Source organism: Chiloscyllium plagiosum, chromosome 23 (genome assembly GCF_004010195.1).
Source record: "Chiloscyllium plagiosum isolate BGI_BamShark_2017 chromosome 23, ASM401019v2, whole genome shotgun sequence".
In the NCBI taxonomy this organism is placed as follows: Eukaryota; Metazoa; Chordata; class Chondrichthyes; order Orectolobiformes; family Hemiscylliidae; genus Chiloscyllium; species Chiloscyllium plagiosum.
The window spans coordinates 27954552-27971519 of record NC_057732.1 but is presented as its reverse complement, the minus strand read 5'-3'; the positions used below and the strand labels follow the sequence as shown (position 1 = coordinate 27971519).

The 16968-nt window shown below is 38.0% G+C and overlaps 1 protein-coding gene across 1 annotated transcript in view; it reads left to right on the top strand.

Moving 5' to 3' along the window:
• Window positions 1-16968, top strand: part of LOC122561715 (mitogen-activated protein kinase 12-like) — a 68840-nt gene that overhangs the window by 31899 nt on the left and 19973 nt on the right. The window contains exons 4-7 of the mRNA XM_043713757.1: window positions 2667-2778; window positions 9063-9092; window positions 9920-9967; window positions 11450-11564. Of these exons, the coding sequence (XP_043569692.1) occupies window positions 2667-2778; window positions 9063-9092; window positions 9920-9967; window positions 11450-11564 (305 nt within the window). The remainder of the gene's footprint in view (window positions 1-2666; window positions 2779-9062; window positions 9093-9919; window positions 9968-11449; window positions 11565-16968) is intronic.

The window sequence follows — 16968 nt, the reverse complement described above, 5'->3', positions numbered from 1 at the left end:
GTTGCTGGAAAAGCTCAGCAGGTCTGGCAGCATCTGTGTAGAGAAATCAGAGTTTACGTTTTGGATCCGGTGACCCTTCCTCAGAACTGGTTTTCCTCCGGTCCAGTGACCCTTCCTCTAGAGCTTTTCCAGCAATTTCTGTTTTTGTTTAAAATTCATGGCTAGCTTGATCAGGAAGGGGTGTTTCACTTTCTGAAATCACATAGGTAGAGATAGCAGGTCAGACCATTTTGGGCATAATGATTTGATGTGGTCAGATGACTCACTAAGATTCACTGTCTGGGGTCCAATAAAGACCAGCTGCTTGGACACAGTACTGGAATGTGTCTTTGATATCATACCCCTACATTGGCTCAGTACTCTCAAAGCAGAAAGTCAGGAAAAAAATTGGTTGAGAAAGAAAAATGAGAGAAGCCTCATCTCTAATGGATCAGTATTGAATTAATTTGTCAGAATTAATAAATGTCACATTTTTTAGCTTTCTTTTCATTGACAGTATTTCCAGATAACCACTTATATTTAAACCATTAACTATAGTGTTAGTATACAGAACATGGAGTCAAATAAAACAAATAGCTTGATAAATACATTGAATTGAGTGTCTCATTTGAAATTTGGACCTGAATTAGCAGAGTGCATGCAAGACTTGTTCTCACCAATCACGTAAGATGTATCCTTGAGATTTTTTCCTTGTCAAGCAGAATATGTAATTGGTGATTTTCATGACCAGTAATCAGAAATACTTATATCTACACGCAATGGGGAGTTAATTTCTTTTGACAAGTCAAGAGTGGGGTTTGTGTGTCATAGAAGAGCATCAAAGATGCAGAAAACCAGAGTCCTCTGCAGGTTATGAAGTTTTATGTGTACAATATCAATGTCAGCCTCCCCACTAGATACCAACCAATTGACAAGGACGGAGATTAGGGTTGTCCAGGCAGCAAATGTTGGTTCCTGTAGCTAAAGGCTTTTTTGAATCCAGTTGTCACATGTATGAACATATGAAGTAGGAGCTGGATTAAACCATTCGACCTCTGAGCCAGTTCTGCCTTTGATAAGATCATGGCCGAACTGATAATAGCCTCCATACCACTTTCCTGCCAACCTGTGATACCCTTTGATGCCACTGTTCCCTTCCCGTTAGCCAAGAATCCATCTAATTCTGCCTTGAAAACATTCAATGACCAAGGTCCCACTTTGCTTCATGGTCCTTTTGCTGACTTCTGTTTGAAGTAAACTTTGGTTGGTGTTAAGGACAGGTTCAGGCTCCACAGTGATGACCCCATAGGTAAAAAGCTGCTTTCCAAATTCACAGAAGAATAGCAAACCAAACAAGATTTCAGAGGGTACAAGGTGCCCATAACCCCACAAATAGTTCATTACAGTTCAGAAAATTGACAAGTGGAGAAAAACCAGTATTAGAAATGTCAGATTATTAACTGCAATGTTAGTAGCTCAGGGCAGATCATATATACCTTCAACGATCTAACTGGTGTCAAAGAATAAAACCTTTGCAAATTTTTATAACACATTCTTTCATACTCATAATTTGTGAACATATAGGTCTCCAGGGCAAAATGAATTCTTTCCAAATTTAGTCTCTTTTAAAGGAAATTGGACAATGGGCATAGATAAGAAAGATAAAATTTTGCAACCTAAACTGTTTGATAGGTGAGGTTTCTACAGGAAAGTGTCCTAACAACTAATTAAAAGATCTTGTTAAGTACCACATCATTTAATAATCACTTGACTATTCTTTTTTTCATTTCATAATTTTATTCAATACAAAATGCAACTAACTGTGAAGAATATACTTATTATGACTGGACATGTCTTTCCCATATGCCAAGTTTTATCATGTGAGTAGATAATTACACTAAAACAAAAAGAAATTACAACCGATGGAAAAAACTTACATTTCTCCCATTCATGGTGTTATTTTGTATACCATTCCTGTTTTGGGATTACTTACAGAAGTTGGAATTCTGTACTGTCAAAAAAGAATCCGTGTAGTCGGATTCAAAATGATACAATTGTACATTGCATAGAACATGTGGTAAGATACTGTATTATCTCCATAATATTTTGTTTGAACTTCCAATTCTTATTTAAGTAATTTTTCAAGACACATTCCTAATACAATCTGAAATAAAAACAGAAACTTCTGGAGAAACCCAGCAGGTCTGCAGCATCTGTGAATAATGAACCAATTCACATTTCAAATCTGATATGACTCTTTAGCTTTAAAGAAGAGTAATATCGGACTTAAAATGTTAACTCTGTTTCGTTTGCCACAGATGCTGCCAGACCTGCTGAGTTTCTCCAACATTTTCTGTTTTTATTTCAGATTTCCAGAATCCAAGGTACTTTACTTTTATTTGGATGTTAGATTCTAATACAGTGTTTTAAATTTTCATCACTTTAAACATCTAAAATCCTGCCTATCAGCTTAATTATTAAAAGTCATTCTTGAACCTTGAATCTTCCACTCTGGAATTACTTAATTTAGCTTTATATCCTATTTCTCTATCTAGGACCCAGCTTATCATAAACAAATGACCATCAACCAGTACCCTGGTTACTGCTTATCTAAACATTAAAACAGCTATGTATTGTGGCTATTGTTCATACTGATGTTCTGCTTATTAATTTACCTTGCTTTGCAGTTATTTGGTTATGCCTTTTATGGGAACAGACCTTAGCAAATTAATGAAGCATGAGAAACTGACTGAAGACCGGATCCAATTTCTGGTGTATCAAATCTTGAAAGGCCTAAAGGTCAGTTTGTCCTCCAGTCATTAATTTTGACTCTGGGAATATGATATTAGTTAATTGCCTGGCCAGTTTTAAAATGAAAGTTTTACGTCAGTACATATAATTTTAGACAAGTGAGTTAGAACCTTATGCCCTTACATTACTTTGAGACATGTTATATTAACTTGCAAGACATGTAGTTATCCATAATTGTTTTTTTCACCAGAATATAATAAAATCATTCTTTTGAATCTTCTACTCTCACAAGCGTACTTCAAAACAGTATTCTGAGGATGTGGTGTCAATGGCATATTGGAATTCTCTTGAAGTAGTGCAGTGGTTTGATGCAACTGTTTGGTTGGCTGAGCCACTTCTCAGGGCAGTTAGTATCTACCTACCACACAACTTAGTTTTTCAGCATTTTGTTCTATTCATTCATGGCATGAGGGCATCGCTGACTAGGCCAGCATTTATTGCCAATCCCTACTTGCTCAGAGGGAAGTTAGGAGTCAACCACATTGCTGTGGGTCAGGAGTCATGTGTAGGCCAGACTGGGTAAGGATGGCAGTTTCTGTCCCTAAAGGACATTAATGAACGAGGTGGGTTTTTCTGGCAATTGACAGTGGATTCATGATCATCAGTAGACTCTTAATTCCAGATTTTTTTAATTGATTTCACAATTCACCACCTGCCATGCCGAGATTTGAACCTGGATCATCTCTGGATTAACAGTCCAGTGATACTACCACTAGACCACTATCTCTCCCGATCTTGCACATTGGAATACTCCACTGACTGGAATGAAGTGCATCCTTCAGTAACTGAGAGCCTTTCCGAAGTGAACTAGCACCCTTCAGTAACTGAGAGCCTTTCCGAAGTGACCCTCTGATGGTGGAGGTGCTGGGACTGACAGTCATAAGGCAGCTTGAAGTGCTATTTAAGATATTGTATGATCATTTATTGGGAGTGCTGGTCACTACTGAATGTGAGAAAACAGCGTGGATTACATATTTTACGATGCTCTTCAGTATCTGGCATTTTTGAATTACCACCGATAACACAAATTTAACTGGGTAGATCTAAAGCTTTAAAATAGTCTAGAGCTGGCAAGTACAACTGGTTCTTTCCCAAAATAAGAATACTGAACCAGTTTATATTTCTTATTAACAGTTCATGTTTATTTTTACTGATGTCAATTTTATTACTTCCATGGTTTAGTTTCAATTAAATTCATATTTTCCATTTGACTGGGATTGAGCTCCTGTTCTCTCTGGTTTACTGGTCCAATAATGTGACCATACGCTATAATAACTCATTTTTATTCGTATGTTGCAGAAATTTAAACAGTAACTGAAGATCAATTCCATTCAGCATATATCTTCTTTGTATTCTTGTGAAATGAAAAATGGCGCCAAACAGAACTTGAAACTTTGTGAACAATAGCAATATTTTTCCAATTTTGAAGACAAATGCAATTTAATGTTTTGGCACCAATGAGAATTTTCACCTATGGAGTCTTTAACGCAGAAAATATCTGAAGGTGTTTTGCAGAAGAGGACTAGCTGGTGAACCTCAGTTTAAGAAATAAGAGAGAGGTTAAAAGCAGTTTTTTTCAGAACATACATATACCATGGCTGTGGTGTGCTACCAGAAGTAGATGTGCACCCACACAAGAGTAATTTGCAAGTGCAATTCACTCACGAAAACAGCACAATGTTATTCTGCAACTGACTGCTGAACTGGCTTGAGGTTACGTGGGTGTTAAGGTTTCATCCTGTTCTTTCGTTATTGTCTCTCAGAAATATGCTTAGCCACACGGCATCTATGAAATAGCGCTTTCACATAAAAGTCATTCTTTTTCAACAAAGGAGGGAAGCCAGAGGCAGTAAAGATTCTGGCTTCTCGTTGGTGTATTGTGTTAATTTCATTAAGGAAATAACTTCAATTTATATTGGCAGGATATTAACCTGGCCTGTGTTGTCTGGAAATTCTTAACCACAAACTCCTTAGATTCACAGATTTATGTATTTTGAAGCAGCGCCAAATTCTTGGAGGTCGTGTACTGACATGGATTGAGAGCTGGCTGGCAGACAGGAAACAAATAGTAAGAATAAACAAGTCAAAATTTGCTGAAGGAACTCAGGAGGCCTGGCAGCATCTGGAGAGAAATCAGATCCAGTAACCCTTCTTCTGCACTGAATGAACAATTCATTTTCTAAGTGGCAGCTAGTGACCAGTCAGATACAGCAGGAATCAGTCAGACCCCAACTATTCACTCTATTTATACATATATTAATGATTTAGGTAATGGAACTAAATGTAATATCTCCAAATTTGCAGACGACACAAACCTGGGTGGATGTTTGAGCTATGAGGAGGATACAGAGATGCATCAGAGTAATTTGAACAATTTGAGTGGGCAAATGCATGGCAGGTTAAACATAATGTGGATAAATGTGAGGTTATCCACTTTGGTAGCAAAAGCAGGAAGGTTGATTATTATCTGAATGGATATAGGTTGGGAAAGATGAAAGTGCAACGAGACCTGGATGTCCTTGCTCACCAGTTAATGGAAATAAGCATGCAGGTATGTTGATGTTCATGGTGAGAGGATACAAGTACAGGAGCAGGGATGTCTTGCTGCAGTTGTACAAGACCTTAGTGAGGTCACACCTGGAGTTTTGGTCTCCTTATCTGAGGATTCTGGCTATAGAGGGAGTGCAACAAAGGTTTACCAATCTGATTCCTGGGATGTCAAGATTTAAGTATGAAGAGAGACTTGATCAATTAGGAATATATTCACTGGGGCTTAGAAGAATAAGAGCAGATCTCATAGAAACCCAGAAAATTCCAACAGAACAAGACAGACTAAATGCAGAAAGGATGTTCCGAATGACCATGAGGCCAGAGTCAGGAGTCACAGTCTAAGGACACAGGGAAGGCCATTTAAGATTGAGGTGAGCAGAAATTTCTTTTCCCAGAGACTCATGAGCCCATGGAATTCTTTGCCACAGAAGGCGATTGAGGCCAGAACATTGAATGTTTTCAAGAAGGATATAGACATAGTGCTTAGGGCTAAAGGTTATGGAATGAAAGCAGGAACAGTTTCCTGAGTTGGGGGATCAGCCATGTTTGTACTGAATGATGTACCAGGCTCAAAGAACTGAATGGCCTACTCCTGTTCCCATTTTCTGTGTTTTTACATTTCTGCGAAAGTATGTGGATAGTACTGTACACAGAAAGGCTGAATTTAATACAGGCAGCACAGTCCAAATGCCTCCAGTGTAAAGGTCATAGGTGAGCCTAACCCTATGACCTTTGGCAGGCTCACTCAGGATCCATCTAATAACTGCTGATGACTTAGCAGCACCATCAAGAGCAGTGATCACTGCTAGATCCACCGGAGTCAGGAGGGATGTGTGCTATGATGGAACCAATTTTGAAGCTTCGTCTGGGATCTCACCGGGCCTAGGCTGCCAGGCCATAACAAAGGAGTGGAATGGAAGGGGGCACCTCCCAGAGTAGACAGAGCAGAGAGGAGGGAAACAGGAGGGAGTGGGGGGAAAGCTATTGAAGCCTTCTGAATGACACAGGAGCCAATAAAGGAGGTCCATTCACCCTTCCTGACTAGGACTCCATGTGGCTTATAGTGAGTGCTGAGCACTAGGTGCTGGACTCAAAACATCATGGGTAAAATCCATTGGTTGTGGTAGGACCTTCTTAAGAGGCCGGTAACTGAGTAAAATTGGAGCGAGGTGGGCAGGTAAGCACAGGGAACAGTGCCACTGGCATGGAGCCCAATTTTGAAGATGCAGACCCCCAATCCCCACTCCCACCCAACCTCAAGGGCCATAAGTGTTCATCTCACAGTTTGCAGTCTAAATTCTCTCACACACACACACACACACACACACACGGCAAGATCTTCTACATTTACACCAGTATGTGGGAGGATGAGCAAAACTCTTTTTATACAGTGAGTTATGCACTACCTGAAAAGATAGTGGATGCCACACACACACACACACACCCAGGGCAAGATCTTCTACATTTACACCAGTATGTGGGAGGATGAGCAAAACTCTTTTTATACAGTGAGTTATGCACTACCTGAAAAGATAGTGGATGCAGATTCAATCGTACTTTTTAAAAAGAGAATTGGGTATGTGCTTCTAAAAAAAGGACATATGGAATTTCAGAGCTATGGGAAAATAACAAATAAGTGAGACCAATGGACAGGATTTTCAAACAGCCAGTACAAGCACTATGGTGTGAGTTGTCTTCTGTGTTGTATCATTATACATTGGAAGAGATCTAAAAAGCAAACACAAAATTAATCCCCCATGGCCTGCTCTGAAGTTTGTAGATGTATACAAACTAATATTGGACTCATTTATCCTTCATGACCACCATTATGGCTGCCAAATTTTACTGTGGTTTTGCATCTGTGCGGTTGGAAACTGTTATAAACAGCAATAGCAAACATGTGGTTGAAAGTGAGAAGGAAATCTTTAGACTGTGGCAGCAGGATGTAGATGGCCTCAGTGAGGCATCAAAATGGAAAATGGAATTTAATCCAGGAGAATGTGAGGTAACGCATTTTGGAGGGTGCAGTAAAGCATGGGAATATGCAATAAATGCAAGTTACTGGAAAGTGTGAAGAAACAAAGGGACCCCGCTCACATATTCTTAATGGTAGCAGGGCAGCTCAATAGGATAATTAAGAAAGCATATGGCATACTGTGCTTTATTATACAATGCATAGAAATATAAGGGCAGGGAGATTATGCACGAACTGCATAGAACCCTAATTAGACCACAGCTTAACTAATGCATGCAGTTCCAGTCTTCTCATCATAGGAAAAATATTACTGCAATAGGGAGGGTGCAAAGGAAATTTATAAGAGTATTGCAAGGAGTAGAAGTTTTTAATTAAAGGAGTTTATTTGCGATGCGTAAAGTTGTGATGCCCTAAAGAGAGTTAATAGAATTAACCTATTTGCCTTAACACACAGGTCCAAAACAAGGGAGCACAGATCGACAGTAATTGACAAGAGTTTAAAGGGGAGATAAGAAAGAATTCTTTCATCTAGATAGTGAAGGGGATATTGAACTCACTGCTTAAAAGAATAGTACATGCAGAAAATCTCAGCACATTTAAAAATGATTTGGATGGCTACTTGAAGAGCCCTGACCTGCAGGTCTTGGAAGATAGTGCAGGAGATTAGGCTGAGTAGCTCTTTGTCAATCAGCAAGGAAACAATGCACCAAATGACCTCTTCCTCTATCATCTCAATGATCTCTGTAATTTCCATAGACATTTACACTAATTATCTTTTGGTTCATACAATAGATTGCATAGTATTAGTCAACCATTAACATCTCAAAATCTAGCCGTTGGTCTGAAATCGTTGCTGGGTTCACAGTTGGTTTAGCCCAAACGCAGGTATATAAACATTGAATTGTATATATATACATTCTGATCATTCTAATCCATCCTCCTCAAGATCAGGGCAGCAGCTGATCCCTGTTCTTATAGCCCATTTGGTCTTGGACGTCTTCATTAGGATGGATTTCTTCTATTTTGATTCCAAAAAGTTTTTCACTGACACCAAATCCCTTCGCTGCAACACATTTATTTGACGAGTTAACAATTGGTATGATTTTTATCATGAAAGCAGCACTCAACTTTATTCTTTTTGCTCCAGCATCCTTTAGTGTTTGCCATTTGTGGTCTGCTCTTTGTAAAATCCCAATGCGTCTTCATACACATCCTGAGTTGTCTACTTGATCTCAAGTTTGAATGGAGACGATGAGTAAAACATCTCAGGTGAAAATTGAGGCCAACACCTAATGCGAGTTTAGCATTTCTTAGCAGAAGACTAGGGAGTTTGATATATATGCTGACTATAGGCCTATACATATTTTTGGTTCTGAAACAAGGGGGTCATCTTGAGTCAATACACTGTCCTGTATTTATGTGCTGTGCTCAATGATGCATAAATGGTTTGATGTTAAACAAGTCCTAATTATATTCAAAAAATACTAATAATGCCTCTATGCACTCCATCAAATTCTACAAATTTAGGTCTTCCCACTTATCATTATGCACATTGATAATAGCTATTTTAACATTCAAATTAATGTGGAGCCAAAAATAAATACACAGATAAATGGGGAACAGCACAGGGATGTGTTTTCTAAATTCTAATGGCAATGTATTTGTTGTGGAAAGAAACTCTAACTTGGGCCAAATAGATGTGTCTCTGAGAAAAAATAAATTTATAGTATCTTTTTCTTTTTAATAGTACATCCACTCAGCAGGGATCATCCATCGGGTAAGCCCCACTCAATGCTATCTTTTATGTTTAATTTCTAAAACATGAAACACTGATTATAGTTTGATTGTCACCAGGCATCACAAAAAGTAATGAAATGTACCTGTATGTCACGTTTTGAGGCTTGCAATTACAAGGATAAAAGAAGTCCCAAGTATTAACATATTTCAATAGTTTAAAGTGTTGCCCATTCTAGCAGGTTCTCTGATGTTTTATTGGAGGCCCAGTTAGCATGAGAGTTGCTGGGCAATTGTAGCACATTGTGAGTAAGGAACTGTGAAGCCCAAAGCAAAATGAGTCCTGCAATTTGTACAGGACGTTAATTTGATGCCATATTTGTCATAGTTTATTATGATGCTCAAATAAAGGGGTGTAGCGTTTTCTTGATGGCCAAGTTGAAGGATCAGAATTTTGCCTTTGTTTTGATGGGAAGACATGTAATCTAGAACTTAGTTTTTTCTAAGGGACAGATGTTTTGTTTTAAATTTGATCTCAAAAGACTGAGATGGATCTGCAGAGCCAACATATTGGGAAATCCTATCACTAGCCTTTATGAATGGGCTGAAAGCTCAGATCAAACATCACTAGAATTATTAGCATTTGCCAAGATCAGTTCATGCCATTATAATGGCAGTGCTAAAGTACCTAGAAATGCCAAGGAGGACCACCTTTTGAGGACTTTTCAAGGACAGTAATGCCGTCTTATTTACTGCACTGTGGATAAAGTCAGGGCTGTTGCAGAGTATAAAAAAAATCTCAGAAACTTTTGCTTAGCAAAGATTAGCTTCCCTGGTTAACTTATGTTTTTATGGTTGATCTGTTGTCAGGATCTTAAACCTGGGAATCTGGCCATCAATGAGGACTGTGAACTCAAGGTAGGCTCAGTTTTTTGATTTGTGGTTTAGTACATTGGTTTAAAAACTGGCAAACAATAGAGTGCCATTTTCTCTCAAGACTTTTTGTGTATCCTTTGAAAATGTTAACAGTGATAGCTGCAGTACCAAGGTTTCAACATGTGGCATTATGCCAGTGAACAACAAAGGAAGACATTTACTTCGACTGGTTTCATAGAAATAATTTAGCACTTACACTTCTAGACTGTTCCTCATGCCCAACAGATTTTATTGAGCAGGATATCGATGATGCATGCTCCACCCAGAAACCTATTAAATAAAAATTGCATGCAGTTCTCCAGTTGGCCACAGATTCAGTGGAGCAGCCTCGATCACCCGTGAAAATATGACAGTGAGCAAAAGGTCCACAACTCGAGTTCAACTCTGCTACCACCAGACAAAAACTTTATGCTATCTTTATCGTTTGTTGTTAGTGCTGATGACTAGATTAATTTTTGTCAGACACCATTAGACATCTGTTCATTCCCAAACACACCTGATACTGAAAGCTTGTTGTCCCTCCTATTCGGTTTCACTATCATTTCCATTTAATTGATTTGAACAGCATTACTGCTGGGTACTCCAGATGAGTTTGCTGATTTAAAAAAAATGCTCTCTCTCGAGATGAAATTAAGAACAAATATGTTAACATATTCACCTGAGATTCCTTGTCTCACCTTTCATCATAAAAGCTGAACCATTTGTTTCAAATGGATTAAAAATACACCATTATATAAAAGTCAAAAAGATCATCCAAACACATTGTCTCAAATACAATTTCAATGTCCTTTAATCCCACTCGGTACAAATGAGCTTATGAGTTCTCTGGATCAGATCTGGTTTTATTCCTTTTGCTTTTACTCTGTATTCTTGTCTCCTGCTGGTCACAACATCTATAGCCTGAATCCAGTGTTCCAAAATTTAAAGACTGCTCACTAAATGAGTGGGATGTAGACTAACTGCTGCACCCAGGCAAAATGGGACCATGCCATTGTTGCAAGCCATGCTGAACTCTTAGTAAAACGTTTTTCCAACTTGAAACTTGTGGACTGCAAGCCAGGTGTCAAGGTGCAAAGAAAGTTCGAAATAGAGCAGAATGAGGCTATCACTTAAAAGTATCCTTCCTTTTCCAGTATGAAGTTAAGCTCTGTCATCGGATTCATGTTATATTTGTATTATAATTACATGGTCCGAATAAGGTGAAAACTTTCAGCACCAAACCTAGAGTTAGAATGCAGTGTGCTTTTAATGAAATTATGAAAGGGTAAAGGAGAAGAAAAGCATTTATTAATGTTCTCTTTCAGCAATCGTTTATAATTTCGTTGAAAATACTGTTCTCACTTTAAGGAACCAAAAGAAACAACTCTGGAGTTTTAGCCTGTACAAAGTTACACAGGATCGTGGTTTGTGTGTACAAAACACATTTGCCTTGACCTTTTTAATGCTCTTCAATTTGCATTATAGATTCTAGATTTTGGATTGGCAAGACATGCAGATCAAGAAATGACTGGTTATGTAGTTACCAGATGGTACCGTGCCCCAGAGGTAATACTGAACTGGATGCATTATACACAGACAGGTAATCTTATACCCTGTATAGATACACTGCGGAGATGTAAAATCACGGTTTTCCATTGTTTCCACTGTTACAAAAATTAGACAATATTGGATTTATTTTACAGTATTATTCTGCCTGTGTGAGAAATGGGTTTATTTGAAGTATGTGTGAATAATGCTCACATGTTCTGAATTTTATTTTCCATTACCCAGAATCTCACAGCTCTTGACCAAAATGCCATGAGCAACAAATAACTTGCATTTTCTGATAACAATACCAGCAAGTCTCTCAATTTTTTTATGACAAGTTTGCTTTTAAAACATTAGAAAGGTGGAGCAGGTTCAGAAATCAAGGTGATCACATATTGCATCTACCCAAAGGGGTCAACATGGCTTCTGTGCCATTTTCTTGGCCAGACCTATCTTAGATTCAGCATACAAGATCATACCTTCTGTATTGAGCTCATTCACTGGGAAAGGAGAAAAACAAATACAGTTGAGTTGTGGCTGGGTTGAGCGGCTCCAGACGGAATGTTAAAGCAAAGAGTTCTATGATGGATCTTCTCAAACAGCCAGCCTTTCTCTGACATGAATGTGCTGACCCTCACTCCTCTCCCACACTTTGCACCGTCAACTGTCAAAAGAAATGGGAGCTGCATTAGGGCACTAGCCTCTCAAATCATTCAAGCAGATCATGGCTGAAATGCCCAAGGCCTCTAATTCTCCTTCATACAGCTTATCATAGCTCTCAACTCCTTGAAATTTAAAAAAAAACAATTCCTCTTTAAGTACTTTGTGACCCACACCCTGTGGGGGAGAGAATTCCAGACATTCACTACTCTCTGGGAGAACAAATTCCTTTAAATGAGTGTTCTCCTGTGTTAATGGTGACTCTTAGTTCGAGATTTCTCACATTTATAGAAACATCTTCTCAGAATCTTGTACATTTCAATAAGATCATCCCTCTAAACACGAGTGATTAAAAGCTTAACCTGCTTAGCCGTTCTTGACACTTCTTCAGGAATCAGCTGATGAATTTCTTTCAAACTGCCTCCAATGCCAATACATTTTTATTTAAATAGGAGGATCATAAAATCTGATGTGGCCTTAAAAACACCCTGTAGAGTTAGAACAAAACATTCCTGTTTTTAAACTCTATTCCCTGAGCATTCAAGGTCAAAACTCCATTTCCTTTCTTAACTTTGCTACATGCTAACATTTTATGTTCCATCGCAAGAATGCCCAGATCCCTCTACTTCACTTTTTCTTTGCATTTCTCTCCATTTAAATAATTTTCTACTTTTCTTTCTTCCTAACAAAGTACATAACCTTATACTTTCCTACATTAACCTTTATCTTTCAGGCTTCTGTCTCCACTCAATCTATATATATCCATTTTCAGATTCCTTATGTCTTAATTGCGATGCACCCTCCAATTTAACTGTATATCAACCTACAAATTTTGATACATTACACTCTGCTGAGTCATTAATATAGTAATAACTAATTGAGGCACAGGACCAATCCTTATGACACTCCAGGAGTTATTTTCCCATCCTGAAAAAGATCCATCAATCCCAACTTTCTGCCTTCTATGTGATAACCAATTCTAATCCATGCTAATACATTACTCCCAATACCATGAGCTCCCATCTTGTACAATAACCTTTTCTGTGGCAATTTATGTAACAATGAACCAACTAGAGAATGGGCCATCTTAGACTGGTTTATGCAATGAGAAAGGAATGATTGGTAATATATTTGTGAGACATCCTTTGGGGATGAGCGACCATAATATGATAGAATTCTTCATCAATATGAAGAATTAGGTAGTTGATTCAGAAACCAGAGACCTGAAACTTATTAAGAGAAACAACAATAGTATGAGCCATGTATTCGCTACGATAAATTGGGAAATGTTACTGAAAAGAATGACAATCAATAAACAATGGCAAACATTCAAAGAGCGAATGGGAGAACAACAAAAATTGTTTATTTCTGTCTGCTGCAAGAGTGCAAAGAGAACATTGGCCAAACTATGGTTTTTTAGGGTAGTTAGAGGTAGTACTGATTGTAAAAAAGAGGCATACAAATTGGCAAGAAAAAATCAGTTAACCTGAGGATTGGGAACAGTTTAGAAGGCAGCAGAAGACGACCAAGGGATTGATTAAGAAGGGAAAATAGAGTATGAGATTAAGCTTGCAGGGAACATAAGAACTGACTGTAAAAGTTTTTAGGTGTACAAAGAGAAAAAGATTAGTGAAACCTAATGTAGGTTCTATATGGTCAGAAATGGTGGAATCTATAATGAAGAAATGGGTGATGAATTAAATCCATACTTCACTTCTGTCTTCGCAATGAAGACACAAGCAAAGTACCAGAAATGATGGAGTTTGGTGAGAGGGAGGAACTGAAGCATATCTGTATTAGTGGACAAATGGTATTGGAGAAATTGACGGGTTTGAAGGCTGATAAATCCCCAGGGCTCGATAACCTGCACCCCAGAATACTTAAAGAAGTGGCCCTGGAAAGGGTTGCTGCATTGGTAATCATCTTCCAAAATTCTTTAGACTCTGGAACAATTAAAGATTGAAAGGTAGCTAATGTAACTCCACTATTTAAAAAGTGAGGGAGAAAGAAAACAGCGAATTATAGACCAGTGGTGTCAGTAGTAGGGAAGATGCTATGGACCATTATCAAGGATTTTATGTCACAGCACATAGAAAATCATGGGAGGATCAGGCATAGTCAGCATGGATTTACATAAGGGGCATCATTCTTGATAGATCTATTTGAATTCTTCAAGGATGTTTCTATTAGACCTTTGGATGTGATTCATTTGGACTTTCAGGAGGCTTTCAACAAAGTCCCACATCAGAAATTAATGTAAAAATAAAATGCATAACAGGGGATAGTGTATTGAGACGGATAGAAAATTGGTTAGCAGATAAGAAACAGAGAGTAGGAGTAATTGGGTCATTTTTCTGAATGGCAGGCAGTATTTAGTAGGTTACTATAGGGATTGATACTAGGATCCTAGCTATTCCCGATGATTTTGATAAGAGAGAAAAAAAACACCTGCACTGTAAAAATTGTGAAATTAATTCAGTGAGGTAGGGATACACTGAATTGAGAGATCTGCCAATACACTCTTGTTTATAGATTTTGTGAAGGAGGTACTAGCAAGATGTTCAGGGTTGGTGGAAAACTGAGGTCGGCAGTGACAGGGCAGGAGGTTTAGTAAACATCACCAGAGGAGATGAGGATGGTGTGCTGGAAATAATAACTCGATGATGGTGGGACTAGAGTCCAACTTCTGGAAGGGTGAACATTGGAGCTGGGTGAAAAGTGTCCTTTGCATGCAGTGAGGACACCTCATCCAGGCACATCATTTGGAAAAACTCAGTTCAACTCATTAAAAAAAGTGCAAACATCTTGAGGATTTTTACAGTGTTTTCCAACAACACAGCCTACAGAAAAGGAGCACTGAGAGCAGTGTTTGGATTTCCAAGGTTAATTGTGTGTATATGAACTCCAGAAGTTGTTGTTTATTTCAGATGAATAATGATGACTACTGACCGTTTTATAATGATTTCTACTGAAAAATACAGTCCATTAAAACATGGTGTTTGAATTGAAACCAAATGTATGCTCAGTTCTCAATGTGCTGGCAGTTTGAAGCTGTTGGAAATTAATTGGTAGTTTATGGACCAGTATTCATTAATTCTACAGTCACTTGTTTCTTGATGGTTACTTCTGAGGTGGAGCAAGAACTGGAATAATGAATCGTATGAATCATACAAATTAAGTGACAACACTGTGAATGTTGCAACACAACTTGGACTGCAGCAGTTCAAGGTGTTGCTTTACCCTCTTTGCTCAGGCAGTTGGAGATTAGCAATTAATGTTGGCTTTTCTTCTGATGGCTACAGCCTTGAATTAATTTAAAAATCCACAAACATTTCCCAGCTATGCATAGATATTGAACAAGATACTTTGAGTTATGGATCCTAATGAAGAATCTTTATGGTTCCAGATCAGGAGGGCCACTGCTTTAAACAGTGATTTGGTAATATGAACTGATGAAGTTACATTTAGTGTTATTGAGCAGGGTTGAAGAAAAACATCGGCTGTTAAGGATTCGTGCTACAAATTTGTCTTGGGATTGGGAGTGGAATTATGACCGGACTCCTCTCTTCAGCTCACATCTGTTGTTTTTATGTTGGAATCGATAGAAGCAAAAGTCACACAGAGAAAGAGCACAGCTGTTAAGGCAAATCAGCTGAACCATATTCATTCTTTCTTGTGTGGTGCCGTGAAAGATTAATGAATAGTAGATTAAAAATCATGTCAGCATTTATGTATATATTCCAATACAGATTTATTGTTCTGAATTTCCCAAAATAATTCTTACCGTAATTTCTTCACCCTGGCAGTAGATGGGTACAATGTTACACAGCGCATGATTACAAGATAACAAGTATACAGAGGTAGTTTTTCCTTCATATATAAATAGGATTTAGATGATAATTTTGAAGAAAGCAAAGAATGTGTGAGTTTAAAGTGGAAGTTGAAGTAGATCACACTGGATCCAGATATACCAGACCTTCCAATCTTGTTTAACCTGAGGGCTATTCATGTTTCCAAACTCCATTGCAATGTTCCAGGAATACAACTATTACAGAAATTAGTTTTGTTGTGTACCATTGGCAACTTTGACTTTAGCCCTAGATTTTTTTCATCCATTTAATCATGCATTGCATGACAACTGAGAATGTCAGGATACAGCATATTACACCCAAATCATCTCATGAAGATAAGATATTAGCTGGATGGGATTTGAGATTGCCTTTGGACACTTAATGTCAAGTGAATGTGATTTTATTTTTGTATTTGCTGCTTGTTGCATGAATTAAATACGTCTTGTATATTCATTTGGTGCTCTGTGATTTATACGATCTCTGGTCATTTGTTTTTCTTTCCTTTAATTTAACCTTGATTCTTTTCCTGATTCTTTCGAGATTTCTGTATATTCCAGTAGTATTACTTTCCATGATATCTCCTTAAAATCTTATTTACATACCTAGTTATCCTTTATTAGAACCTCGGCTTTCACCTACATTGGGTACAGTCTGCCTTAACCGTCTTTCCTGGCCCAAGGTTAAAAATCACACAACACCAGGTTATAGTCCAACAGGTTTCATTGGAAGCACACTAGCCTTCGGAGCGACGCTCCTTCATCAGGTGATTGTGGAGGGCTCGATCGTAACACAGAATTTATAGCAAAAATTTGCAGTGTGATGTAACTGAAATTATACATTAAAAAATTGATTGTCTGTTAAGCCTTTCATCTGTTAGAATACAGTGATAGCTTCACTTCTTTCATGTGTAAATCACAAAACCCTTTTTTAAAAGTTGCATTCTCG